A 25,724-nucleotide genomic window follows, 5' to 3' on the forward strand; every position below is an offset into this window, starting at 1 on the left:
ACATTTCAGCAGGTGCCGGAGCTGGAGCTCCCACCGCTGCCACCCGTGCCTCCGGCTCCCGGCGCCCCTGCCTTCGGCTCTTCCCCCAACACTCGCCCGCTCCCCCTGGTGGAGCCGGCGCGCCCGAGGGTGCCGCTCCGTGCCCGGCGCGCTCCGCACCTGGAGGTGCCTCGCCCCTCTCCTGCCCACCTCGGAATTTCCCTGTGGCTCCTTTGATCTTTCGAGTCTCCAGCTCCTCTCCGTTCCACCTGTTTCCCCCAAGAAAGGCAGGATCCTGGTCCCTGCTACGTGTCTGGGGCCATGGCTGGTCTGGGCCCCGGCGGAGGCGATTCAGAGGGGGGACCCCGGCCCCTGTTTTGTAGAAAGGGGGCTCTGAGGCAGAAGGTGGTCCACGAAGTCAAGAGCCACAAGTTCACCGCTCGCTTCTTCAAGCAGCCCACCTTCTGCAGCCACTGCACCGACTTCATCTGGTGAGGGGAGGGGGCTGGGGGGCTGGGGGAGGAGGAGACTAGGGGTGCGGGCTCCTGTCACCAGACCCCTGTGGGAGGAGGAAGGAGGGGGCTGTAGCCCGGACTCCCGGATTCTAGGATGGGAGCCTGGACTCCTGGGTTTGAGGGAGGAGGCTGGAGGACCGAGGTCCTGGAGTCTTGGGTCTGAGGCAGGAGGAGGCTGGAGGACAGAGGTCCTGGAGTCTTGGGTCTGAGGGAGGAGGATCTAGGGGGTTGGGAGGCTGGATTCCTGGGTCTGAAGAAGGAAGAAACTGGGGGCTGAACTCCGGTCTGAGGGAAGAAGGGCAGGGGGCGGGCAACATTTCTGGGTTCTAGAAAGAGGAGGCGGCTGGGGCTTGGCCACCTGGGCCCTGCGGGAGGAGGGTCGGAGAGCGCAGGCCCCCTGTGGCTCGCAGAGGTTGGGGGTCCAGGTACCCCTTTCTGCACTGACCTAGGATCCCTGGCTCTTTCAGGGGTATCGGAAAGCAGGGCCTGCAATGTCAAGGTAAGAGCTGGGGCCCGGGGCTCCTGGGACCCTTGGGCGGGTGGAGGCTGGGGCCCCACAGCTGAGGCTGCTTGACACACGTGTTTTCTGGTCCCCAGAGAGGCGCGGGGGAGCCCGGGGCGGGGGGTGTGGCAGAGACACAGCCTGTGGTGGGGAGGGAGCTCTCATGGTGGGGCCACCGCGGAGGTGGTGCTGGGGGCCCCTCCCTCGGCCGGCTCCAGGTGGGGACAGATATTTGGAGAATCTGTTGCCATGGGAACAGGGAGATTTGGAAAAGGGGAGCTGAAGGGGGGAAGGGGGAGGGGGCTGGAGATGCAAAGTCAGAGTCCCCCCCACCCCAGGCTGCTGTTTCCATGACAACACCAGCCGTCCTAGGCAGGGGCAGGCCGGGTGGGGTCACCAATGGGCGAGTGGGGGCCGGGCGGGGCCGGCAGTTCTGGGGGGCGGGAGAGGGGGGCGAGTCCTTGAGCACCAGCTGCTACTGCTGAGAACAGAGTGAGTCAGGGTGGGGGGCGGGCCGGCAGCAGCGCCCCCAGACTCACTTCTGCCCAAGTTGCTGCTTCCTCGGCTGCGTCTGAAGATATTTCGGTTTTCGCTCTTTGAATCTGCCTGCCTCTCTCGCTTTCTGATCTCCGCCGGTGGGCCTGTGTCTGTTTGTCAATGGGATCTATTTTCTTTCTCTCTGTCTTTTTCCGTCTCCCTTCCCTGGGCTCTGGGCTCTGTGCCTCTCTGTGAGTCTCTGCGTCTCTGTTTCTGACTCAAAGCCCACCTCTTGGGTTTCTGTCTCCTGCTTTTCTCTCTCTGGCCTCCGATTTTCTCACTGTTGGACTCTCTGTGTTAAGATTTCTGGTTTTCTCTGTGTCCGAGTTCGGCTCTTACTTTCCAGTTTTCTGTCTGCTGGGGTATCCCTCTGGATGGATCCGTGCCTCCGTCTGTGTCTCTATGATTTTCACCTTTAGTCTGCAGCTTTGTGGTTCACCGGCGATGCCACGAATTTGTGACCTTCGAGTGTCCAGGCGCTGGGAAGGGCCCCCAGACGGACGTGAGTGCCCGGACACCTGGTTCTCCTCCTCGGGCCGCGCCCCCGCCCTCACCCCCTCGGCGTCCGTCCCAATTTCTCCTGCTATTTTTATGGCTGGGAGGGGAGGGGGGCTGGAGAGATAGGGGGAGCTATCTGACCCAGATTCCTTGCCCTTGGCCTGGAAAGGGGGAATGCGAGGGGGACTGACAGGCTGGGGACCCAGGTGGGGGACAGAGAGGAGGCCGGGGTTGAGGAGACTGAAGACCGGGCTGCAGGGGGTGGGCTGTGATCCGGGGTGATGGGATTTAAAAACTGAGAGCTGAGGGGCACACAGAGAGAAATATCAATGCAGGTGCTGAGATCCCAAGGTGAGACAGAGAGAATCTCAGGAAGAGGAACAGAGATACAGAAAAAGACAGAGACCCAGGAGAGACTGAAGCTGAGGCAGAGATAGAGATGGAGCAGAGAAAGAGCCAGGTAGAAAGAGGGGAATTTGGAGGCACCGAAAGACGGACGGAGAAACTCCAAGAGACGGATACGCAGACACCTGGAGAGAGAGATTAAATAGAAAATGGTGGATACAGACCAGAGCTTAGGAGATGCCGAGAGGAGACCCAGAGAGGTCCCACAGTACACATGCACGCACGTGTGTGGACACACAGATGCCCGTGTGATCACAGATGTGCAGCACGCAGACACACGGCCTCTCCCACCCCATCTCTCTCCATCAGAGGCTCACAGGAACAGTCAACCCTGAGTGCCCATCCCTGTTCCCTTTTCCGCTTTATCTCCGAGCCTCAGTTTCCTCCTCCATAAAATGGGGCTGATGCTCTAGCATTAACCAACAGGACTGTCTACAGAGATGGAAACATTCTGTACATGCACTGTCTAGTAGGCAGCCACCAACTCCGTGTCACTAGTGAGCACTTGAAACAGGGCGACTGTGATTGAGGAACAGAAATTCCATTTCATGTCATTTGAATTGTCTTACATATAAACAGCCACATGTAGGTAGTGGCTACCGAACGGGACAGCACACATCTAGACACTTCCCAGCTTGTTTTGAAATCAGGTGGTTTAAGAGTTTCGCCCAGGGTTTGACACAAGATTGGAGACAGTCTTATGATATACAGATGGACAGAGAAGCAGAGAGAGAGAAAGAGAGAGAGAGAGACAGAGAGACAGAGGGAGAGCGAGAGAGAGAGCCACAAAAGTCCATCAGGTGTTTTACCAGCTTATCAGCTGAAAATAACAGAAGTCTACATAGAAGCTGTGACTTCACAGAACACATACTGAGCACTGCCGTCTACCAGCACGTGTATGTGATTGATCACCCGCCTCATCCACTCACCTCCACCACCAGCGCCAGACTAAGTCTGATGTATTGAGTGCTCAAACACTCATTACATTTTTTTCTTGTTTCTCCCCTGTAATCCCAGCTACTGGGGAAGCTGAGGCAGGAGAACTGCTTGAACCCGGGTGGCAGAGACTGCAATGAGCTGAGATCATGCCACTGCACTCCAGCCTGGGTGACAAAGCGACACTTTGCCTTGGAAAAAAGAAAAATATTTTTTTTTATTTGTTTTTGAGACAGAGTCTTGCTCTGTCGCCAGGCTGGAGTGCAGTGGCGCAATCTCGGCTCACTGCAACCACCGCCTCCCAGGTTCAAGCAAACCTTAGCCTCCTGAGTAGCTGGGACTACAGGTGTGCACCACCACGCCCAGCTGATTTTTGTGTTTTTAGTAGAGACAGGGTTTCATCTTGTTGGCCAGGAGGGTCTTGAACTCCTGCCCTTGTGATCCACCTGCCTTGGCCTCCCAAAGTGCTGGGATTACAGGCATGAGCCACCGCGCCCCTCCTGACCTTGTGGTCCACCTGCCTCGGCCTCCCAAAGTGCTGGGATTACAGGCGTGAACCACTGTGCCCGGCCTATTTTTGTTTTTGTTTTAGATGGAGTCTCGCTCTGTCACCCAGGCTGGAGTGCAGTGGCACGATCTCAGCTGACTGCGACCTCCACCTCACAGGTTCAAGCAATTCTCATGCCTCAGCCTCCTGAGTACTTGGGAATACAGGCGTGTGCTAATTTTTGTGTTTTTCGTAGAGGTAGGGTTTCACCATGTTGGCCAAACTGGTCTTGAACTCCTACCTCAGATAATCCACCTGCCTCAGTCACCCAAAGTGCTGGGATTACAGACGTGAGCCACCGCACCTGGCTGATATTTTGGATTTTTTGAGACAGGGTCCCACTCTGTCACCCAGACTGGAGTGTAGTGCTGAGATCATAGCTCACTGCAGCCTTGAATTCTCCAGGCTCAAGTGATCCTTCTGCCTCAGCCTCCCAAATAGCTGGGACTACAGGCACAAGCCACAACATCCAGTTAATTTTTTTTAAATCAGAACTCATGAGCCTTTTTTTTTTTTTTTTTTTGAGAGGAAGTCTTGCTCTTGTTCCCCAGGCCGGAGTGCAATGGCACAATCTCAACTCACTGTAACCTCCACCTCCAAGGTTCAACCGATTCTCCTGCCTCAGCCTCCCGAGTAGCTGGGATTAAAGGTGCCTGCTACCATGCCTGGCTAATTTTTATATTTTTAGTAGAGATGGGGTTTCACCATGTTGGCCAGGCTGGTCTCCAACTCCTGACCTCAGGTGATCTGCCTTCCTTAGCCTCCCAAAGTGCTGGGATTACAGGTATGAGTCACTGTGCCTGGCTACACTTAGCTAACAAAAAAAAAAAATTTTTTTTTAATAGAGATGGAGTCTCGCTATGTTGCCCAGGCTGGTTTTCAGCTCCTGGTGTCACTCGATCTTCCTGCCGCAGCCTCCCAAAATGATGGGATTACAGGCTCAAGTATTTTGTATACAGCATAGGATTGGGTCCACACCACAGCTTGTGTGGTTAAGTTAGGCATTTTTCCTGTCTTTATCTGGTTTGGATTTCAGCTTCACCACTTTTTGGTTCTGTGACTTTTCCTGAGCGAATTTGCCTGTCTGCACTCTTTCAATTCCTTGTCTATGCAGTGGAAATGATCATTACCCTCATTGTGGATTGTTTTGAAGATTTAGTGAGTCAGACATTTGGGATGGTTTCTGACAAATAGCAAGAGCCAAAATATTATTTTTTATTATTGTGAAAATTATTACCAGTGAGGAATCAGGTGAACAGTAAAGAGGAGATCTTTCCTCTACACCACTAGGGTTTTTTTGTGTGTTTTTTTGTTAGTGAGACACGGTCTCACTCTGTTGCCCGTGCTGCAGTGCAGTGGCACGATCTCGGCTCATTGCAACCTCTGCTGCTGGGTTCAAGCAATTCTCCTGCCTCAGCCTCTCAAGTAGCTGGGATTACAGGCACATGCCACCATGCCTAGCTAATTTTTGTATTTTTAGTAGAGATGGGGTTTCAGCATCTTGGTCAGGCTGGTCTTAGAACTCCTGACCTCATGATCCACCCATCTCTGCCTCTCAAAGTGCTGGGATTACAGGCATGAGCCACTGTGCCCAGCCCGCTCTTAAAAGTAGCATGCATTAAGAGCTTAAGATGTACCAAGGGTTTGGCAAGTATGATTTCATTTGGTCTTCAGGGAGAGCACATGACCCCACTTTTTGGAGGCAAAACTTGAGGTTTTGGAAAGGGGGCAAGCATGGCGAGCATGGGTAGGGGGCAGAGGCAAGATGCGAACTCCGATCTATCTAAGCAGAGCCTCCGTGCTGCCTCCGTTTTAACAGTGATGTTCACTTTTTTGTGGTTTGTTTGATTTTGTTCTTGAGGCAGAGTCTCACTCTGTTGCTAGACTGGAGTGCAGTGGTGTGATCTTGGCTCACTGCAACCTCCAATTCCCTGGTTCAAGTGATTCTCCTGCCTCAGCCTCCCGCGTGGCTGGGACTACAGGCACATATCACCATGCTCAGATAATTTTTTTTTTTCTATTTTTAGTAGAGATGGGGTTTCACCGTGTTGACCAGGATGGTCTCTAACTCCTGACCTTGTGATCCACCTGCCTCGGCTTCCTAAAGTGCGGGGATTACAGGCATGAGACACTGCATCCAGTCACGACGTTCACTTTTGAGAATCAGAATAGCAGCCTCTGTCTGTGGATGCTTGTGTGCCAGGCCCTCTCTGGAGAGCCTTCACACACAGCATTTTATTTAGTGTGGCAGGAACCGTTTGAGTTAAGGTCAGTGGAAGACCTTTAGAGGCCAAGTAAATTGAAAGGGATCCTTTCAATGGGTTACACCAATACCCTCCCCTACCCAAATATATATTCAAACTAGAAACCTCACTAAAATAGATGAAAATCCAAGAATGGCCTAAATTTTCACCCTGCAATAATTCTTGTAATGGATTCTTAGAATCCAGTTATTTAACAAGCAGACATTGTCCTGGGAGTAGCGGGTGGTGGGGGAGAAGGAGAAGCTTCACTAATGCCCTGCATTCATACTTAATGGACCTTGGAAATTTAGCATGGCTTCAAAATACAGATGATTTATTTCCACTTGACAGAGGAGGAGGCTGAAGCTCAAAACTGGGAATGAACTCGCCCCAAATCACACAGCTGAGAGGTGGCCTAGCTCTTACTTCAATTCAGGGCTTATGTAGGCACCGCAACACAATCCCTAATAATAACCACAGTAAGAGTCACAGTGTTGGGAGCTAACATGGTAGCACATCTGTTTTGTACACCCATTATTATTATTATTTACTTTTGTACATCATTATTTCATTTAGGCCTCCTGGGTTCCTGTGATAACTGAGGGCTTATACTGTCCATTCCACCTGGAGTTGTGAGAAGGCATACCATGTGGACACTGACAGAAGCTGCCAGTGAACGAGCTGGGGTTCAGGATGGCCCACAAGTCCTCAATAACTTCTGAGAGCTGGGGGGATGAGGACTATGGGATGTTGAAAACTTCCTGCCTCCATTGGTCAGCGAGGCCCCTCCGCCTCCACCAACCGTTTTTTTGTTTTGTGTTGTTTTTCTGAGACAGAGTCTTGCTCTGTCATCCAGGGTGGAGTGCAGTGGCAAGATCTCAGCCCACTGTAACCTTGGCCTCCTGGGTTCAAGCGATTCTCATGCCTCAGCCTCCTGGGTAGCTTGGATTACAGGTGTGTGCCAACACGTCTGGCTAATTTTTGTATTTTTACTATTTATTTATTTTAAGACGGGGTTTCACCATGTTGGTCAGGCTGGTCTTGAACTCCTGACCTCAGGTGATTGGCCTGCCTTGGCCTCCAAAGTGCTTGGATTACAAGCGTGAGCCACCACGCCCGGCAATTTTTGTATTTTTAGTAGAGATGGGGCTTTGCCATTTGCCCAGCTGGTCCCAAACTCCTGAGCTCAAGGCAATCCACCTGCCTCGGCCTCCCAAAGTGCCGGAATTACAGGCACGAGCCACCACGCCTGGCTGGGACCACCGTATTTCAAATTTCAATCCTCCAATTTCTGGTGATTCCATCCCTGCCTCAGTTTTCTCCAGAGCAACCATTACCATATGTCAAACTATATGTTTTATTTATTTACCACGTTTACATTCTGTCTCCCTCCACTAGGAAGTAACGTGTGACAAAGAGGGTTTTTTTTTTTTTTTTAATTGTTGTTTTTTCATTTGTTTAATGCTTTGGTCCCCACACCAAGAGCAGTCCCTGGCACACAGCAGGTGCTCAATAAATATTGGTATGTAGAGTGAAAGAGATGGAGCCTCAGGCCAACTGAGAGAGCAAGGCAGGAGGAAAAGATGAAAGGGACCCTCCCAACGCCCCCTAAGCCAGTCTTCTCTGCCCCCAGGACCCCCGGAACAAGCACAAGTTCCGCCTGCACAGCTACAGCAGCCCCACCTTCTGCGACCACTGCGGCTCCCTCCTGTACGGGCTTGTGCACCAGGGCATGAAATGCTCCTGTGAGTGAACTTGACGTTGTCAAAAGGGCCTGGTCTGGGTTCCGGGAAATGCCCGGGGTGGGGTGGGGGGGAGTCTTGGCTTGGCGACACGCCTGAGGTGCTACCCGCAGCTTTGTCCCCCAGGCTGCGAGATGAACGTGCACCGGCGCTGTGTGCGTAGCGTGCCCTCCCTGTGCGGTGTGGACCACACCGAGCGCCGCGGACGCCTGCAGCTGGAGATCCGGGCTCCCACTGCGGATGAGATCCACATTACGGGTGAGGCTCCGCCCCCTCACCTGGCCCCGCCCCTTCCCCAAGCGTGAGGCGGGGCTCAGTGAATGCACCTGTGCTGGCCCAGCCCCACCCCAAAGACAGGAGCCACGCCTCTCTCAATGGTCACGCCCATACTGCTGACCCCACCCCAAAGGCCGAGCACACTCCGCCACGCCCCTTTTGGCTCGAAGCCCCGCCTCCAGTCCGGCCTCCCGCAACTTTCAGTGTCTGTTAATGGCTTTCTTATTTATTTATTTACTTATAGAGACGGAATCTGTCTCTGTCACCAGGCTGGAGTGCGGTGGTGCCATCTCGGTTCACTGCAGCCTTCACCTCCCAGGTTCAAGTGATTCTCCTGCCTCAGCCTCCTGAGTGGCTTGGACTACCGGCTACTACGCCACCATGCCCAGCTAATTTTTGTATTTTTAATAGAGACAGGGTTTCACCATGTTAACCAGGATGGTCTCGATCTCTTGACCTCGTCGTGATCAAGAGATCGAGCCTTGGCCTCCGAAAGTGCTGGGATTACAGGTGTGAGCCACTGCACCCAGCCCTTTGTTTTACTTTTTTTGAGACGGAGTCTTGCTGTGTCATCCAGGCTGGAGTGCAGTGATATGATCTCGGCACACTGCAATCTCCACTTCCTGGGTTCAAGGGATTCTTTTGCCTCAGCCTCCCGAGTAGCTGGGATTACAGGCGCCCACCACCACATCCGGCTTTTTTTTTTTTTTTTTTTTTTTTTTTTGAGATAGGGTCTCTCCCTGTCACCCAGGCTGGAGTGTAATGGCACAATCTTGGCTCACTGCAAACTCCACCTCCTGGATTCAAGCGATTCTCCTTCCTCAGGCTTCCAAGGAGCTGGGATTACAGGCGCATGCCGCTGTGTCTACCTAATTTTTATACTTTTAATAGAGATGGGGTTTCACCATGTTGGCCAGGCTGGTCTCGAACTCCTGACCTCAGGTGATCCACACCGGGCATTGGCTTTCTAGATAAAAGGATCTTGAGAAGGGAGAGTACCTGGTTCTGAGGGAGGCTACAGTTTGGTAGTGGTAATATGGCCAGGGTCCAAACTCTGGTTCCTAATGGAGAAAAGGGCTCTGGGTCTGACTTCGGGGTCACTGGTTGGGGAAAGGGCTCTGTGCCCTGTCTTCTGGGTGCTGGAGAGGTAAGAAGTCATGCAGAACAAGACTGACAGCTTGAAACTCTTGATTGCTGACTGGAGGAGGGCTGGGAGCCCCTTCTGGATCTCTAACCCTCATACTCTTCCTCACTTCCCCCTTTAGTTGGTGAGGCCCGTAACCTTATTCCTATGGACCCCAATGGTCTCTCTGATCCCTATGTGAAACTGAAGCTCATCCCAGACCCTCGGAACCTGACGAAACAGAAGACTCGAACGGTGAAAGCCACGCTAAACCCTGTGTGGAACGAGACCTTTGTGTTGTGAGTCTGGGGTACAGGGAAGGCAATGATAACTGACAGAGAATGATTTGAGGGTCCTTAGTGGCCCCCAGAGAGCGGCTGATGGGAGGGGTTAGGATAGAGGGAACCCAGAAAAGGGCAGAAGAAGATGGTGGAAAAAGGAATAGAGTGATTGAGGGAGTGGATGGAGATACAGAAACAGGCAGACCACTGTATAATTAATCTTGATTGAAGCCCCCCAACCTTAGAGTTAGACAGAGATGAGAGAGAGAAGAGGGAGTCTCAGAAGAGGCAGAAATCCAAGAAGAGACACAGATGGAGAGGGAGGGGAGAAGATCGGGAATGGCAGGGGAACAGGCCAGTTGACAGAAACACAGAGTGACAGAGACCCAGAGAGGAGAGAAGCACACAGAGACTCAGAAAGAGAGAGAGAGAAATCTCAAGAGACAAGAGACAGGGATGGGAAGGGACTGCGAATGCAGGAGGAAGGCAGAGGAAGAGCTCTCTAGGTTTACTTCAGGCCCCAAAGCCCTAGCTGGAGAGAGAGCCCCGCTAGAAAGGTCAGAGGTTGGAGACAGACAAAGCAGGAGAGGACCCCAGCTCCCTGGATTTGCCCCCACCTCCAGCACAAAGGACAGGGAACCGAGGGGAGCCATGAGTTCAGCCCCACACTCCATGCACCCCACTTTCCTGCAGCAACCTGAAGCCAGGGGATGTGGAGCGTCGGCTCAGCGTGGAGGTGTGGGACTGGGACCGGACCTCCCGCAACGACTTCATGGGTGCCATGTCCTTTGGTGTCTCAGAGCTGCTCAAGGCGCCGGTGGACGGCTGGTGAGGAGCAGGGCTGGGTCCTGGGGATGGAGCGCAATATTACCATCTCCATCTGTGTGTGGTCTCTCTTCTCCAGGCCACTGTCCTTCCCTCTGACTCCCAGCATGCACACACACACACACACACACACACACACACACACCTCTCTCTCTCTCCATCTCTCTTGCTCCTCTTCCTCTCCCCTCCCTTTCTCCCTCTCCCTCTCTTTTTATCTCACTCTTTCTCTCTTCCATCTCTGTGTCCGTCTCTCTGTGTATCTTTCCTCGCTTCCAATGTCTCTGCCTCTCCCATGGGTGCCCCGTCCTCCCTGTCCCCCTCTGGTCTCCGTCTGTATGTCAGGTACAAGTTACTGAACCAGGAGGAGGGCGAGTATTACAATGTGCCAGTGGCCGATGCTGACAACTGCAGCCTCCTCCAGAAGTTTGAGGTACCCAGACCCCAGCTTCCTCAGGGGAGCCCAGCCCAGCCTCCCACAGTTCAGAGCTGGCCTTTCCCTCCACCCCTGAGTGCCTGCTGATCCTGGGACTACAGTTCCCAGAAGACCCTAGGACTCCCTCCTCTGCTCTTCTAGGGAACTCGAGCCCCAGGGTCTGCTGGGAATTATAGTTCCTATCCATTGCCATGGCTTAAGGGTGTTAGGGGCCACCAGCCCCTGCTCTAGGGCAATCCCCTACCTCTCTTGGGACCCTGACTCTCCCTTTCTTTTCTCCCAGGCTTGTAACTACCCCCTGGAATTGTATGAGGTGAGTAGAACCAAGGCGTTGAATGAAGGCAGTTTCTGCCTGTCCCTGTCTCTGATTTCTTATCCCTCCTCTGACTTCTGTCTTTAATTCCACACACACAAGAGTTGAGCACACATTTGCGCTAGGCCTGTCTTGTGCTTGCTGAATAATCCGGGATCCAGAGGTGAATCTGACCCTCAAGCAACTCCCCAAGGTAGGAACACAGTCACAGATACTTAAAATACCGGAAGCTGTGCTAAATTAGAGGTAGCCCAGGGCACTGAAGAGGCCTAGAGGAGGCACTAACCCAGCCTGGAGGAGGGTGGTCAGGGAGGACTTCCCTGAGGAGGTGACACCAGAATTGATTCTTGAGTTTTAAAAAAATCTATCAAGAATGACTTTAATCTCTCCATTCTCCATTCATTCATTCACTCATCGAATACCTTTTTTTTTTTTTTTTAAATGGAGTCTCACTCTGTTGCCAGGCTGGAGTGCAGTGGCATGATCTCTGCTCACTGCAACCTCAGCCTCCTGGGTTCAAGCAATTGTCCTGCTTCAGCCTCCTGAATAGCTGGGACTATAGGCATGCCCAGCTTTTTGTATTTTTAGTAGAGATGGGTTTTGCCACGTTGGCCACGCTGGTCTTGAACTCCTGACCTGAAGAGGCCTTGGCCTCCTAAGGTGCTGAAATTACAGGTGTGAGCCACCATTCCCAGGCAAATGCCCATTTTCTAGGGTATCACAAGCCAGGCACTGTTCTGGGAATAGAATCAGACCATTCCCTTGGGGAACTGTTCTTCTAGTGGAGGACAAAGTTACAGACCCAGACATTGACCGGCAGAAGGAATGCGGCTGTAACGGAGATAGCCTCAGGCACTGGGGCATCCCTGGCACAGCCTGAGTCAGAGAAATCTTCCTGGAGAGGTGAGACCTGGTGGAAGGAAGGGCAGGATTTCCCAGACAAAGGAGAGACGAGAGTTCCAGGCAGAAAGGAGGAGTGCTCTCTTCCTCATTTATCCTTTCATGGTGGCTCACGTCTATGATCCCAGCGCTTTGGGAGGCCAAGGTGGGTGGATCACCTGATGTCAGGAGTTTAAGACCAGCCTGGCCAACATGGTGAAATTTTGTCTCTATTAAAAATACAAAAATTAGCTGGACGTGGTGGTGTGTGCCTGTAATCCCAGCTACCCAGGAGGCTGAGGCAAGAGAATTGCTGGATTTGGGTAGGCGGAGGTTGCAGTGAGCTGAGATCATGGCACTGCACACTCCAGCCTGGGTGACAGAGGGAGACTTCCTCAAAAAAAAAAAAAAAAAGACAATCTTCAAATTCAGCAACAGCAATAACATATTCTATTTTTTTTCCTCTGGACTCTTAACAGAAACTTTCAGTAGAGTTTTTAGTGTTCTGTGTGGGGTTCACACACATCAGAATTCCTAGAGTACTTGCTTTTAAAAGCATATTCCCTGGCCTTCCTGCAGACCTACTGAGTGAGGGTCTCTCTGATACCTCAAAGTCTGCACACTAAACAAACTCCTCAGGCGGTCCTCGGGCAAAGTTAAGTTTGAAAACGGGCTCTGCTGGAGACAAGGACACCAGTGGGAGGAAATTCTGAGCCAAAGAGGTAGAGTCTTTTGAGATGAGCAGGGATGATCTTCCCATGCAAACCCGAGAAACCCAGCAGAGCAGACTGCAGGCCAAGGCCTAGAGGCAGGGAGTTTGGGATGGTGTGTGTCCCTGCTGTGGTTCACAGCGGTCTCCCACAGCTCAGCAGGCTCTGCTTAATGTTACCAGTGAGCACCGACTGTGGGCCAAACCTTGAGCTAGGTACGGAGCTAACAACACAGCAAACAGAAACAGCCCTTATGATTATTATTATTATGTATTATTATTTTTTTTTTTTTTGAGACAGAGTTTCGCTGTTGTTACCCAGACTGGAGTGCAATGGCACGATCTCGGCTCACCGCAACCTCTGCCTTCTGGGTTCAAGCAATTCTCCTGCCTCAGCCTCCCCAGTAGCTGGGATTACAGGTGCACGTCACCATGCCCAGCTAATTTTTGTATTTTTAGTAGAGACGGGGTTTCACCTTGTTGACCAGGATGGACTCGATCTCTTGACCTCATGATCCACCCGCCTCGGCCTCCCAAAGTGCTGGGATTACAGGCGTGAGCCACCGCGCCCGGTGTATTATGTATTCATTTACGTGCAACAGAGTCTTGCTTTGTCACCCAGGCTGGAATGCAGTGTTGTTATCTCGGCTCACTGCAACATCCACCCCCTGGGTTCAAGTGATTCTCCTGTCTCAGCCTCCCAAGTAGCGGGGACTACGGCATGCGCCACCACGCCCCACTTATTTTTGTATTTCTAGTAGAGACAGGCTTTCATTATGTTGGCCAGGCTGGTCTTGAACTCCTGACCTCAGGTGATCCGCCTCGGCCTCCCTCCTGGGATTACAGGCATGAGCCAGTGCACCTGGCCCTCAACAAATATTTGTGTGGTCTCAATGATGTAGGCACTGTTACTGTGTCTTAGAGAACAAAACAGACCCCTGCCTTAGGGAGCTCACAGGCAGCAAGCAGATGGTCACACAGATAGATGTAAATCACCAAGAATTAAAGTGCCAGGAAGGTGCTGTCCATGGTGCCCAAGGGGTGGTAAGAGAGGCAACTGACCCAGTTAAAAAAGTCAGGCGAAGCCTCGGCGAAGTGATAGTTAAGTCAAGGTCTAAAGGGTGTTTGGGAGGTAACTAGGAGGGAAGGGGAGGGGAGAGCTTTACGGGAAGACCTAACGGCACACCCAGAGGCCCCGAGGTGGGAGGGGCTCAGTGTGTGTCAGGCCAGGGTGGCTGGAGCCTGGAACCCCTGGGAGAGAGAAGAACAACCTGCAGGGTCAGTCTCAGCCTGGCTCTGCAAGTCACATGGAATAAAATCTTAACACAGAGAGAGCAGTTAACGGGTTTACAAGCATAGGGGAGACATGACCTGGTTTATTTATTTTTAAATTGGCTCCTGTGCCTGCTGAGTAGAGAATGCATTAGAAAGGGCAGCCGTCCATGTAGAGGGACAAGTGTGGAAGCTGTGACAGCAGCTTGGTCACGGGGCCCCCTCCCTGGGGGGCCAAGGCAGGAAAAGGTAGAGAAAGCACCCTAGCTGAAAGCCAGGTGTGGTCCCTGGACTAACAGCACCCATGTCACCCAGAAGCTTTTTACACATACACATTCTCAGGTCCTACCCCAGAGTTACACAGTTAGAAAATCTGGGAGTGGGACCCAGCAATCTGTTTTACCAAACCCTCTACATGATTCCGGTGTAGAGGCTAAGAGCCACCAGCCTCTACAGCTGAACCACTTGGGTTTCATTTCTAGCTCTGCCCTTTACTCGCTTTGTGACTTGGGGCAAGTTGCTTAACGTCTTGTGCTAGTTTCCTCTTCTGTAAAATGGAAACGATAGCAGCGTTTTCTGGAAACAGCGTATCTACAAAATCTACAAAAAGAAAAAAGACATCTAAGCAAATGTTAGTTAAATAATAAGCCCTCCAGGCTATGGGGAGGAGTCAGAGAAAATTAAGCCAAGGACAGGGTGGGGGGGGGTGGCCATTTTTTCTCTTTCCAGCTTTTCTCATCCTTTTCTTTCTTGGGTGCTGTCTCTCTTGGGGGCATCTCTTATGGCTGTATAAGGTCTAACTCCCTCTGGCTCTTTCTTTCTCCTTTCCACAGCGGGTGCGGATGGGCCCCTCTTCCTCCCCCATCCCCTCCCCTTCCCCTAGTCCCACCGACCCCAAGCGCTGCTTCTTCGGGGCGAGCCCAGGACGCCTGCACATCTCCGACTTCAGCTTCCTCATGGTTCTAGGAAAAGGCAGTTTTGGGAAGGTTAGATTTCTAGGGTTCTGGGGGAAAAGGAGGATGTCTGTGGGGAGGTCAGATTTCTGGTCTTTAGGGAGGAAGTGGGGGTGGGAAGAGACTGGGCTCCTCCATCTTCAAATATGGTTAGGTTGGGCGGTTCAGTTTCCTGGAGAGGAGAGGGTTACAGATGCGGGCACTCTCCCTGAGGGGGCGGGCGGCAAGTCAGGGCTGCCATTCCCTTAAGAGATGGAGGGAGGACCTGGGATCCTGTTTCCCTGGATCCCTGACAGGGAGGGGGCAGGTCCTGTACCACTGGCTTCCCAACATGGATTGGCCCTTTTGGAACTTTGCGTATAGGTGATGCTGGCCGAGCGCAGGGGCTCCGATGAGCTCTACGCCATCAAGATCCTGAAAAAGGATGTGATCGTCCAGGACGACGATGTGGACTGCACGCTGGTGGAGAAACGCGTGCTGGCGCTGGGAGGCCGGGGTCCTGGCGGCCGGCCTCACTTCCTCACCCAGCTCCACTCCACCTTCCAGACCCCGGTAAGGATGGAGGGGACGGAGGCTGGCCTAGGGGCCCTGCATCATCCCCTTCTGGATAGATCCGGCAGCTGCGTTGGGATTCTGATTTTAGGGCGAGGCAAGAGAACCTTGTGCTCGCTCTCTGAGTGGGCGAGGCTAGGCGGATGGGCTTCACCCGGGACGAGGCGGATACAGGGGTTCCTGGGGGCGTGGCCAGGCGGAGGTCCCCCCCCTTGGGGGTGTGGCCAGGCGAAGGGGGTCACCGGGGGCGTGGCCAGACGAAGGGGGTCATCCGGGGCGTGGCCAGGCGGAGGGGCCCCTTTGGGGGCGTGTCAGGCAGAGGGGCCCTTTGGGGGGCGTGGTCAGGCGGAGGGCCTCCTTGGGGAGCTGGGTGCAGAAGACAGACTCATTTGCGGGCGCAGGCAGGAGGAGGGGGGCGTAGGCAGGGAGGAGGGGGGCGTAGGCAGGTGGAGGAGCTCTTCGGATTTGGAGGGGAGGGCTTTGCCAGGCGGATGGGATCATGAATAGGCGTGGGATCATGAATAGCCCTCGAGGGCTTTTTCGGGGGGCGTGGCAGGCGTAGGGGCGCCTCGGGGGGCGTGGTCAGGCGGAGGAGCTCCTCGGGTGTGGAGGGGAGGGCTTTGCCAGGCGGATGGGATCATGAATAGGCGTGGCCAAGTAGAGGGCTCCTTAGGGGCGTGGCCAGGAGGATAGAATCCTTGTGGGGCGTGTCCAGGCAGGTGAGATTATGAATGGGCGTGTCCAGGCAGGTGGATTCTTCTGAGGGCGTGGGCTGGCAGATAAGCTCTTCGGGGACAGGGCCAGGCGAATGAGTTCCTCGGTGGCGTGGCCAGGTAGATAGGTCCTGCTGGGCGTCGTGATCCGTTGAGCTCATTGGGGGCGTGGCCAGATGCCTGTTTCTCTGGGGAGCTTGGACTTGAGTGGGTGGAGTCAGCGTTCTGGATTTCTGAGCAGAGGAGCACAGTGAAGGAGAGTGCCTCCTACTGGGCCTGCCCCGAATTGAGATCCGAGTGATGGAGTCATCACTTTTGGATTCTGACCGAAGGACACGTCGGAAACAGGGCAGTTCTCTAGGATTGCGGCGTGGGGGCCGAGAGTCAGAACCTTCAGGATTCTGAGAGGGTGTGACTTTACTTCCAGGGGCTCTGAAATGAGCGTGGCCAGCTTCCTGGATTAAAAAATATATATTCTAATTGCAGATGAGGCTTGAGCAACTTTGATTCTTAGTAGGTAGCCACAATTGCAAATGTGTGTGAGTGGCTGTGGAAAGAGATTTTGGTGTCCCCGGATTTCGAGCGAATGGTGGGCTCCAGTTTTCAGTTCTGAGAAGGCGGGTCCAGAAAGGCTGATAGTTAAGGGTGGTCTGGCAGGTGGAGACTCTGAGGTAGCAGGGTTAGCACCTTAGGGCCCTCCAAGGGGTGTGGCTGGGTGCTCTGGATTTCTGGTTAGGTGCATCCGGAGCCTTCCACGTCTGCCCTGAGTGTTCAGGGAAGGACTTTTCCTACTCGGGGTAGATGGGTCCCGCCTCTAAGCCTACGCACTCCTCCGCAGGACCGCCTGTATTTCGTGATGGAGTATGTCACCGGGGGAGACTTGATGTACCACATTCAACAGCTGGGCAAGTTTAAGGAGCCCCATGCAGCGTGAGTCTCGGCCAACAGAGAAGGATCGGGGCGGTGGAAGCGGGCAGGGTCTAGCCACTGACCTTCTGACGTCCACACCTGCCCCATCCTCCAGGTTCTACGCAGCAGAAATCGCCATCGGCCTCTTCTTCCTTCACAATCAGGGTATCATCTACAGGTGAGCAGCCCCAAGACTTTCCACGGAGGAAATCAGGCCCCCGGAAGGGAAGGGATTCGAACATGTGGCTCCAGGCTGCTGAACTCGACTCTTCTTGCAATTCCTACCCCATCCCCCCATCGTCCAGGGACCTGAAGCTGGACAATGTGATGCTAGATGCTGAGGGACACATCAAGATCACTGACTTCGGCATGTGTAAGGAGAACGTCTTCCCCGGGACTACAACCCGCACCTTCTGTGGGACCCCGGACTACATAGCCCCAGAGGTAACCCTAACCCTGCTGCTCTGACCACACTTTGAGACCCCTTAGAGGGTGTGGCTGATGGGCCAGTATTTATCACGGGGGAGGCCTGACCCTGGGGCCTGGTCATGAGTTGTGGCCTTCTTACCCAGCCAGGTGTTCCTCCAGCCTCCAGCACAGGTGAGCCTGTGCACTGAGCATGCCAGGTGGGCGCAGCTGGGTCTCTAAATAGGTAAGGTGGGTGGCACCTGTGGGTGAATGTTACAGAAGAGTGGGACCAGCGTGTAGGAATTCCCAATAGAGCCTGATCCTGGCCCCTTCTGGGAAGGTGCAGACAATTTCTAGTGTACGCTGAGTGGGTACAGCCTGTACCCTGCAAACACTGAACATGTCCCAACTATCTCCTGAACACTCTTAATTGGACAGGGCTCACCCTGGAATGAAGCTTGGATGGAAGCTTATTTATTAGAGAACTAAGTATTGTACCTGGTTCTCTGATCTAAGTGGGCTGGCTGTGCTGCACTTTTTAAGAGGGCAGGATCAGCCAGGTGAAGTGGCTAACGCCTGTAATCCCAGAACTTTGGGAGGCTCAGGCGGGTGGATCACTTGAGGTCAAGAGTTCGAGACCAGCTTGGCTAACATGTTGAAACCCTGTCTCTAACAAAAATACAAAAATTAGCTGGGCGGGTGGCATGGTGGCATGGTGGCATTTGCCTGTAGTCCCAGCTACTCGGGAGGCTGAGACAGGAGAATCACTTGAACCCAGGAAGTGGAGGTTGCAGTGACCTGAGATCACACCACTGCACTCCAGGCTGGGTGACAGAGCATAATCTAATCCTAAAACAACAACAAAAACAACAACAACAAACTGGGCACAGTGGCTCACGCCTGTAATCCCTGCACTTTGGGAAGCCGAGGCAGGCAGATCACAAGGTCGGGAGATCCAGACCAGCCTGACCAACATGGTGAAGCTCCATCTCTACTAAAAACACAAAAATTAGCTGGGTATGGTGGTGAGTGCCTGAACGCCTGTAATCCCAGCTACTTGGGAGGCTGAGGCAGGAGAATTGCTTGAGCCCAGGAGGTGGAGATTGCAGTGAGCCAAGATCATGCCACTGCACTCTAGCCTGAGCAACAGGGTGAGACCCTGTCTAAAAAAAAAATGGCAGGATGAGATCTCTAACATTCTGGGAGAGCAGATGCTGTCCTGTGAGCATTTTAAAGGGCCGAGGTATTGCCTGGCTTATTAAAGGGGTGGGGCTGATGTTCTGAACATAATATAGATGGATAGGACACATACCTGTAGTCCCAGCTACTTGGGAGGCTCTGCCTGACTAGTGCCCAAGTAATCAATGTCAGTGAGCACAAAACCTGGCCTGGTAATCAGAATTATCTGTAGAAAATTTGATAAATGGCTGGGCTTGGTGGCTCATGCCTGTAATCCCAGCAGTTTGGGAAGCAGAGCCAGGCAGATCACTTGAGGCCAGGAGTTCTAGACCAGCCTGGCCAATATGGTGAAACCCTGTCTCTACTAAAAATACAAAAATTAGCTGGATGTGGTGGTACATGCCTGTCATCCCAGCTACTCGTGAGGCTGAGGCAGGAGAATCACTTGAACCCAGGAGGTGGAAGTTGCAGTAAGCCGAGATTGTGCTACTGCACTCCAGCCTGGGCTACAGAATGAGACACCATCTTAATAAAGAAAAAAGAGGCCAGGCTCGTGGCTCACACCTGTAATCCTAGCACTTTGGGAGGCCAAGGTGGGCAGATCACAAGGTCAGGAGATCGAGACCATCCTGGCCAACATGATGAAACGCCGTCTCTACTAAAAACGCAAAAATTAGCTGGGCATGGTGGCACATGCTTGTGGTCCCAGCTACTCAGGGAGGCTGAGGCAGGAGAATCACTTGAACCTGGGAGGCAGAGGTTGGAGTGAGCCGAAGTCAGGTCATGCCACTCCAGCCTGGTGATGGAGCAAGACTAGGTCTTAAAGAAAATTTGAAAACTACACACATATTCCTGACTCTGACACAAATATTCTAGGTGTATAGAACTTGTGACTTGGTCTTTAGGTAGTCTATTTGAGGCCAAATGAATGTTTTAAGTAAGTATGCTTTGTTTCCAGAATATTCCAAAAGGTACATCCCTGGCCAAAATATTCAGAGTGGAGGCTGGGCATGGTGGCTCACTCCTGTAATCCCAGCACTTTAGGAGGCTGAGGCAGACAGATTGCTTGAGTCCAGGAGTTCAAAACCAGCCTGGGCAACATAGTGAGGCCCTGTCTCCACTAAAAGCGCAAAAATTAGCCAGGCGTGGTGGTGCATGCCTGTAGTCCACCTGCCTGGGAGGCTGAGGTGGAGGAATCACCTGAGCCTGGGAAGTTGAGGCTGTCGTGAGCTGTGATTACACCACTGCACTCCAGCCTGGGCAACAGAGTGAGACCCTGTCAAAGAAAAAAATTAATAAATCGCCCTACGAAATAAACATTCAGAGTCGGAAGAGCTTGTGCTGCAAGCACTTAAGTGAGTAGGGCTCCCAGGGGGTGAGGCCAGAGGGGTCCTGGGCTTAGGCTTCTTGAGGAACACATCATGATTCGCTGCTTTCCACCTTCCCCAGATCATTGCCTACCAGCCCTATGGGAAGTCTGTGGATTGGTGGTCCTTCGGAGTTCTGCTGTATGAGATGTTGGCAGGACAGGTAAGGGAAGGTGGGGAGAAGCTGGCTTGGCTGAAAGAGGCAGAGTGGGGCGCCTCGATCTCGAGAGGAGTGGGGTTAGAAGGTTGCCCCCGAATAGCGCTGTCCATGGTTCTGAAGCGTCATCTTAACTGCAGACCGAATTGTTTTGTTTTGTACCGTGAATCCCTTCTCCCTAGATGCTAACTTAGCAGTCTGATGAAGCCTATGGATCCATTCTCAAAAGGATGTTTTTCTTTTTTCTATTTTTGAGATGGAATTTCGCTCTTGTTACCCAGGCTGGAGTGCAATGGCGCGATCCCGGCTCACCGCAACCTCCGCCTCCTGGGTTCAGGCAGTTCTCCTGCCTCAGCCTCCCGAGTAGCTGGGATTACAGGCACGCGCCACCATGCCCAGCTAATTTTTTGTGTTTTTAGTAGAGACGGGGTTTCACCATGTTGACCAGGATGGTCTCGATCTCTTGACCTCGTGATCCACCCACTTCGGCCTCCCAAAGTGCTGGGATTACAGGCGTGAGCCACCGCGCCAGGCCCCAGAAGGATGTTTTTCAATGCATAAAATGGAATAGTACATGCACAAAAAGACAAGGTTCAGCCCTCACTTTGCCACCTACTGGCTACGTGAGCTTGAACAATTACATACGTTCTAGATCAGCTTGACTGGATTCCTTGACTGCTGAGTGTACTGCAGCTAAATCTGTTTAGGTCCTGCCCTCTTGGTCATCTTCTCAGCTGGCTGTGGTAGAGGGCACCTACCGTCCCAGCTACTCAGGAGGCTGAGGCAGGAGGGTCACTTGAGCCCAAGAATTTGAGGTTACACTGAACTATGAGTATGCCACTGTGCTCTAACCCAAGCAACAGAGCAAGATGCCATCTCAAAAGAACAAACAAGTTCCCTGGATCATACTTCCCTGCTTCCCCCCGCCAAAAAGAACAAATAAGAAAACAAAAGAAATAAATTGTTGAAAGATAGCCACCAAGACTTTTGAAATCTAATTGAATCTAACAACCAACTAAATTAACTTAAATGTATACAGTTGTGTATTTAAAATTGGAATGTGTGCATATGTACAATTTCTTATTAATTCATTAAGTTGTAAGTTCTAGCGGTAATAGAAAAAAAGGAGCTCTAACAGTAATTTTCAAGTAGGAACGACTAATAATTTGAAATATCTGCAACTCTCACGTGATGAGAAAATACTTGCGATTTATATTGGTAATGAAGTCACATGTACTGCTGCTGCCTGCATTTTTAACTGAAGGGAACGCTAAATTTTAGTTAGAAGTTAATAAAAATTTGGCTGGGTGCAGTGGCTCATGCCTGTAATCCCAGCACTTTGGGAGGCTGAGGTGGGCAGATCACTTGAGGTCAGGAGTTTGAGACCAGCCTGGCCAACATGGTGCAACCCCATCTTGTTTTTTGTTAATCAATGAGAGCTTGTTATGTTGCTCAGATTGACCTTGAACTCATAGCCTCGCCTCCTCAAGTGCCAGGACAACTGGCCAGAGCCACCGCGCCTCCCAGCCCCATCTTTAAAAAAAAAAAATCCTTGCCTTGGTATTATTTTTTCAGAAGACTGGGTTCACAGAAGGCTGTGAACCCACTCATCCAACAAGGAGAATGCTTGTAGGGTGTTTCCAGCAGTTTTTCCTGTCTTCTGTTTCACTGACATGTTGTGTAATTAGCACCCTGCTGATTTACATAGCAGATAAAGAGAGGCAGAATAGTGCAGAGATGCACAGAGCTGAGGCATCTGAGACAGGAAGTGAGAGAACCTGATGGGGAGGGAGATCACGCTTCGGTGGTTTGGTTCAATGTCTCTCAAGGATGTGGTCGGGTGTGTATATGGGGGGTGTAATGGGTCAAGCATGTTCACGGTGGGGTGAGGAGGGTGTGGAAGGTTTGGAGAAAGGCAGTCGGGCAAGTCTCTGATTTTATCCCCTCCACTTTCATAGCCTCCCTTCGATGGGGAGGACGAAGAGGAGCTGTTTCAGGCCATCATGGAACAAACTGTCACCTACCCCAAGTCGCTGTCCCGGGAAGCCGTGGCCATCTGCAAGGGGGTGAGAGCCCCCTGACTCCCAGCTTCGCCAGGCTTGCAATCCATGCACCCCATTGCTGTCTCTGTGCCTGGTAGAAAAATGTTCCCATTCCCGAGTCACTTTACTTCCATCCATTGGAAAAGTTGATACGATATGCAGGTTTTGTTAGAACAATGATTTACTGCCCTGTTGCCACCAGGTCTAGAGGTGGCCTCTTTCTCATCCTTCTCTGTGGCCCTCACTCCCCAGCTCCCTGCTTGCAGAAAGTGCTGGGAGTCCAGGGTCTGTCTTTCCAGAACTGGGTGGGGCAGGTAAACCCAACTTCTACAGCTTTTCTTCCTGTGGGATCTTGAGTGAGTCACCAAAACTTTGTGAGCTTAACTCTCCCCAGAGATCATGGAGTTGCCACAGAAGAAAGCACCTGGGTCTAGCAGGTTTTCACCCCTTCTGCGTCTAGCTGTTCTCTCTGCATCTCCTTGACGGTCTCTCTCTCGTTTCTGTCTCATGCCTCCCCCTCCATCTGCATACAACGGGGTTCTCTGTGTCTCTTCCTTTTCTCCGTGTCTCCTGTATCTGTCTGTACTTTCACACCTTTTCCTCCCTGCTCCCCCCTATTCTCCTCCCCTGTCCACTCTCATACACACACACTCTGCATCTCACCCGCCTCTCTTGCTGGCTTTCTGTCCTCCCCTTTCTCTGGGTCTCTGCCCCCATATTGGGTCTTTATTCCTCTCTCTGGATCTGTGCCTCCTGGGTCTCTATCCTTCTCTCTTTGCGGATCTCCGTCCCCCTGGGTCTCCTGTTTCCTCCCTTCTCTGGGTTTCTGCCTTCTCACCTGGGGTCTCTGTAACCTGCTCTGAATTTCTATTTCCCTTTTCCCTGGGTCTGCAACCTCTCCTCCCCCATTCTCTCCCTCTTCCCCTTTGTCTCCTCTCCCCTTCTTTCCCTCCCCTACCTCCTTCCCTCTCTCCCCTACCCCATCTCCATCTCCCTCATTCTCTTCCTTTCCCCCTTCCTTTCCTTCTCCCCCATGGGATCCGCCCTATATCTCTCCTCTTTCTCGGGTTCTCTGCCCCTCACAATCTCACACCATGATGTGTTCTGTTTGTCTGTGTGTCCCTGGGTCTCTGGGTCTGAGTTTTGTCTACTCTCATTCTCATGTATCTTCCTTCTTCCTCTTGTCTGTCTCTCTCTCTCTCTCTCTCTCTCTCTCTCTCTCTCTCTCTCCCCCTCTCTTCTTTCTCTTCCTTTCCTCCCTCCTTTGCCTGTTTCCCCTGGCTGTTCTTATCTCTCTGGATCTCATGCCTGTGTCTCTTGGGTCCTCCATCCTCCCTTCTGTGTCTATTTCTTCCTCCATCTCTGGGTCTCCCTGTCTGGGACTCTGACTGTCTGTCTGTCTGTCTGTCTCTGTGTTTCCCACAGTTCCTGACCAAGCACCCAGGGAAGCGCCTGGGCTCAGGACCTGATGGGGAACCCACCATCCGTGCACACGGCTTTTTCCGCTGGATTGACTGGGAGCGGCTGGAACGATTGGAGATCCCGCCTCCTTTCAGACCCCGCCCGGTCAGTCATCCGCCAGGCAACAAAACCTTGGTCCCTGAAGGGGTGGGATTCCCGTGGGTCTCCATATACCTGTATCTGGGGTTGGAGCTCCCTCTGCTGAGGTGCCTCCCCCAAAGGGAGATGCAGAGACCGTGAGGCATGCACAGAGCTTCTGCAGGAGACAGGAGGTGGTACCGGGGTGCACAGAGGGACACCGAGGAGCCCGCGGAGCTGCTTCACTTTCCTTCCCCCCCCCCCGCCCCGTGTCTCCCACAGTGTGGCCGCAGTGGCGAGAACTTTGACAAGTTCTTCACGCGGGCGGCGCCAGCGCTGACCCCTCCAGACCGCCTAGTCCTGGCCAGCATCGACCAGGCCGATTTCCAGGGCTTCACCTACGTGAACCCCGACTTCGTGCACCCGGATGCCCGCAGCCCCACCAGCCCAGTGCCTGTGCCTGTCATGTAATCTCACCCACCGCCACTAGGTGTCCCCAACTACCCCTCCGCCGCGCCGGCAGCCGCCCCCACTTCACCACCACACCCCCTCCCCCGCCCCATTCTAGATCCTGCACCCCAGCATTCCGGCTCTGCCCTCGCGGGTTCTAGTCGCCCCTTCCAAGCGTTCCTGGTCTTCTAAACTCCATACAGCCTCTAGAGCCGTCCCGCGTTCAAGACTTGAGTGGAGCCCGATATTCTCCCCAACCTTAGCATTCTGGACTCTGCCCCATGGGGTCCAGAGACACCACCACACCACCACCATCCCCAGCTCCATGGGGTTCGAATCTCCATCTTGGTAGTTCTCTGCCTCCCTCCAGACCACCCCGCCCCTGGGGAAACAGCCTCACGGGGTTGGCTGTTCCAGACTCAGGTTCCAGAACAACCCTCAGCTTCCGAGGCCCGCCTCCCGCCTCCACTCCGGTTCTAGATGAGTGGGGGGCGTGACCCCTCCTCCAGTACGTCCCACGGCTGTGCTCTGGGGATTCCTGGGATATGTGGAGGATTCTTTCCCCAGCGGCTCCCAATCAGCTTTTGTTCTAGACTTCCCCTTCCCGAAGCCATCACTGATCCCCGCCTTCCGCCCGCCTGCCTGTGCATGGCTCCAGTCTGGCTCGGACCCACCGCAGTCCTCCCCAGTGCCTGCCACTCTCTGGGACTCTCCTCCCCTCCCTTCCCTTAGCCTCTCCCACCCGGCCACAGCTGCAGGAGAATAAATTTGGGATGCTGATGCTGAAGTGTTTGGATATTTTCTTGTAAGCTTGGAGAATGAAGGGGGTGTGGAGGCGGGACAGTGACTGTACATAGAAACAAACAGAGAAGGAAAGAGCGCGGGAGACCCACAAAGTGGAGGGGAGACACCACAGCAGGGGAGCAAGCAGAGGAGCGCGCACGCGGACAGAGGCAGGGAGAGAAAATATCACAGGGGGGCACCAACGTGGACAGTGCACAGCGAGGTCACTGAGTGCCAGGTGGAGACCCGGGCACAGAGACCCAGCGCGCCCTTGCTCACCAGGGCAGCCACGGAAGCTCACACGCACACCCAGGCTCAGACACGGGAGAGAAGCCCTTCCCGAGAAGGGAGATCACAGGCGGGCCTCCTGAGAGACCTAGAGCCCTGATCCGAGGAAGAGACCCCCATGCCAGAGCAATCGAAAACCAGAACCCGTGAGCCTAGGAATCGGCCACTGAGGCACACGGCAGGCAGGCGCGCCTTTTGGGCCTCTTTCCTTTGACCCACTTGCGAGTGTGGGGAGTGCCGGGGATCGAGCAGATGGACTACATTTCCCAACAGGCCTCGCGGCAGACCCTTCCCCCAAGTGCGGTCCCTCGCCGCCAGGGCTGATGGGAAATGTAGTCTCCGGACAGGGCCAGGCCAGCAGAGCGGTGT

At 53.2% G+C, this 25,724-nt stretch overlaps 1 protein-coding gene across 2 annotated transcripts; it reads left to right on the top strand.

The window, feature by feature from the left end:
• On the top strand, nt 1–25,071 carry PRKCG (protein kinase C gamma). 2 transcript variants are annotated; one of them, XM_008988593.5, is made up of 18 exons: nt 1–470; nt 962–993; nt 1,953–2,035; nt 7,796–7,907; nt 8,031–8,162; nt 9,446–9,602; nt 10,278–10,412; nt 10,752–10,839; nt 11,126–11,155; nt 14,849–15,001; nt 15,332–15,520; nt 17,072–17,163; nt 17,258–17,320; nt 17,448–17,586; nt 20,179–20,259; nt 22,212–22,319; nt 23,721–23,861; nt 24,117–25,071. In XM_008988593.5, the coding sequence occupies exons 1-18, from the start codon at nt 301–303 to the stop codon at nt 24,303–24,305; spliced, it is 2,094 nt and encodes a 697-aa protein (XP_008986841.1). In that variant the 5' UTR covers nt 1–300; the 3' UTR covers nt 24,306–25,071. The 2 variants fall into 2 exon arrangements, with proteins under 2 accessions (XP_008986841.1, XP_035140176.1); XM_035284285.3 differs by lacking the exon at nt 1–470 and adding an exon at nt 533–682.
• The last annotated feature ends 653 nt before the right edge of the window (nt 25,072–25,724 follow it).

Source organism: Callithrix jacchus, chromosome 22 (assembly GCF_049354715.1).
Source record: "Callithrix jacchus isolate 240 chromosome 22, calJac240_pri, whole genome shotgun sequence".
Lineage (NCBI taxonomy): Eukaryota > Metazoa > Chordata > Mammalia > Primates > Cebidae > Callithrix > Callithrix jacchus.

Coding starts and splice junctions, on each gene's coding strand:
- PRKCG (XM_008988593.5), top strand. CDS start 301: ATGGCTGGTCTGGGCCCCGGCGGAGGCGATTCAGAGGGGGGACCCCGG. Junction 17,164..17,257: donor TTTAAGGAGCCCCATGCAGC/GTGAGTCTCGGC, acceptor CCCATCCTCCAG/GTTCTACGCAGCAGAAATCG. Junction 20,260..22,211: donor ATGAGATGTTGGCAGGACAG/GTAAGGGAAGGT, acceptor CCACTTTCATAG/CCTCCCTTCGATGGGGAGGA.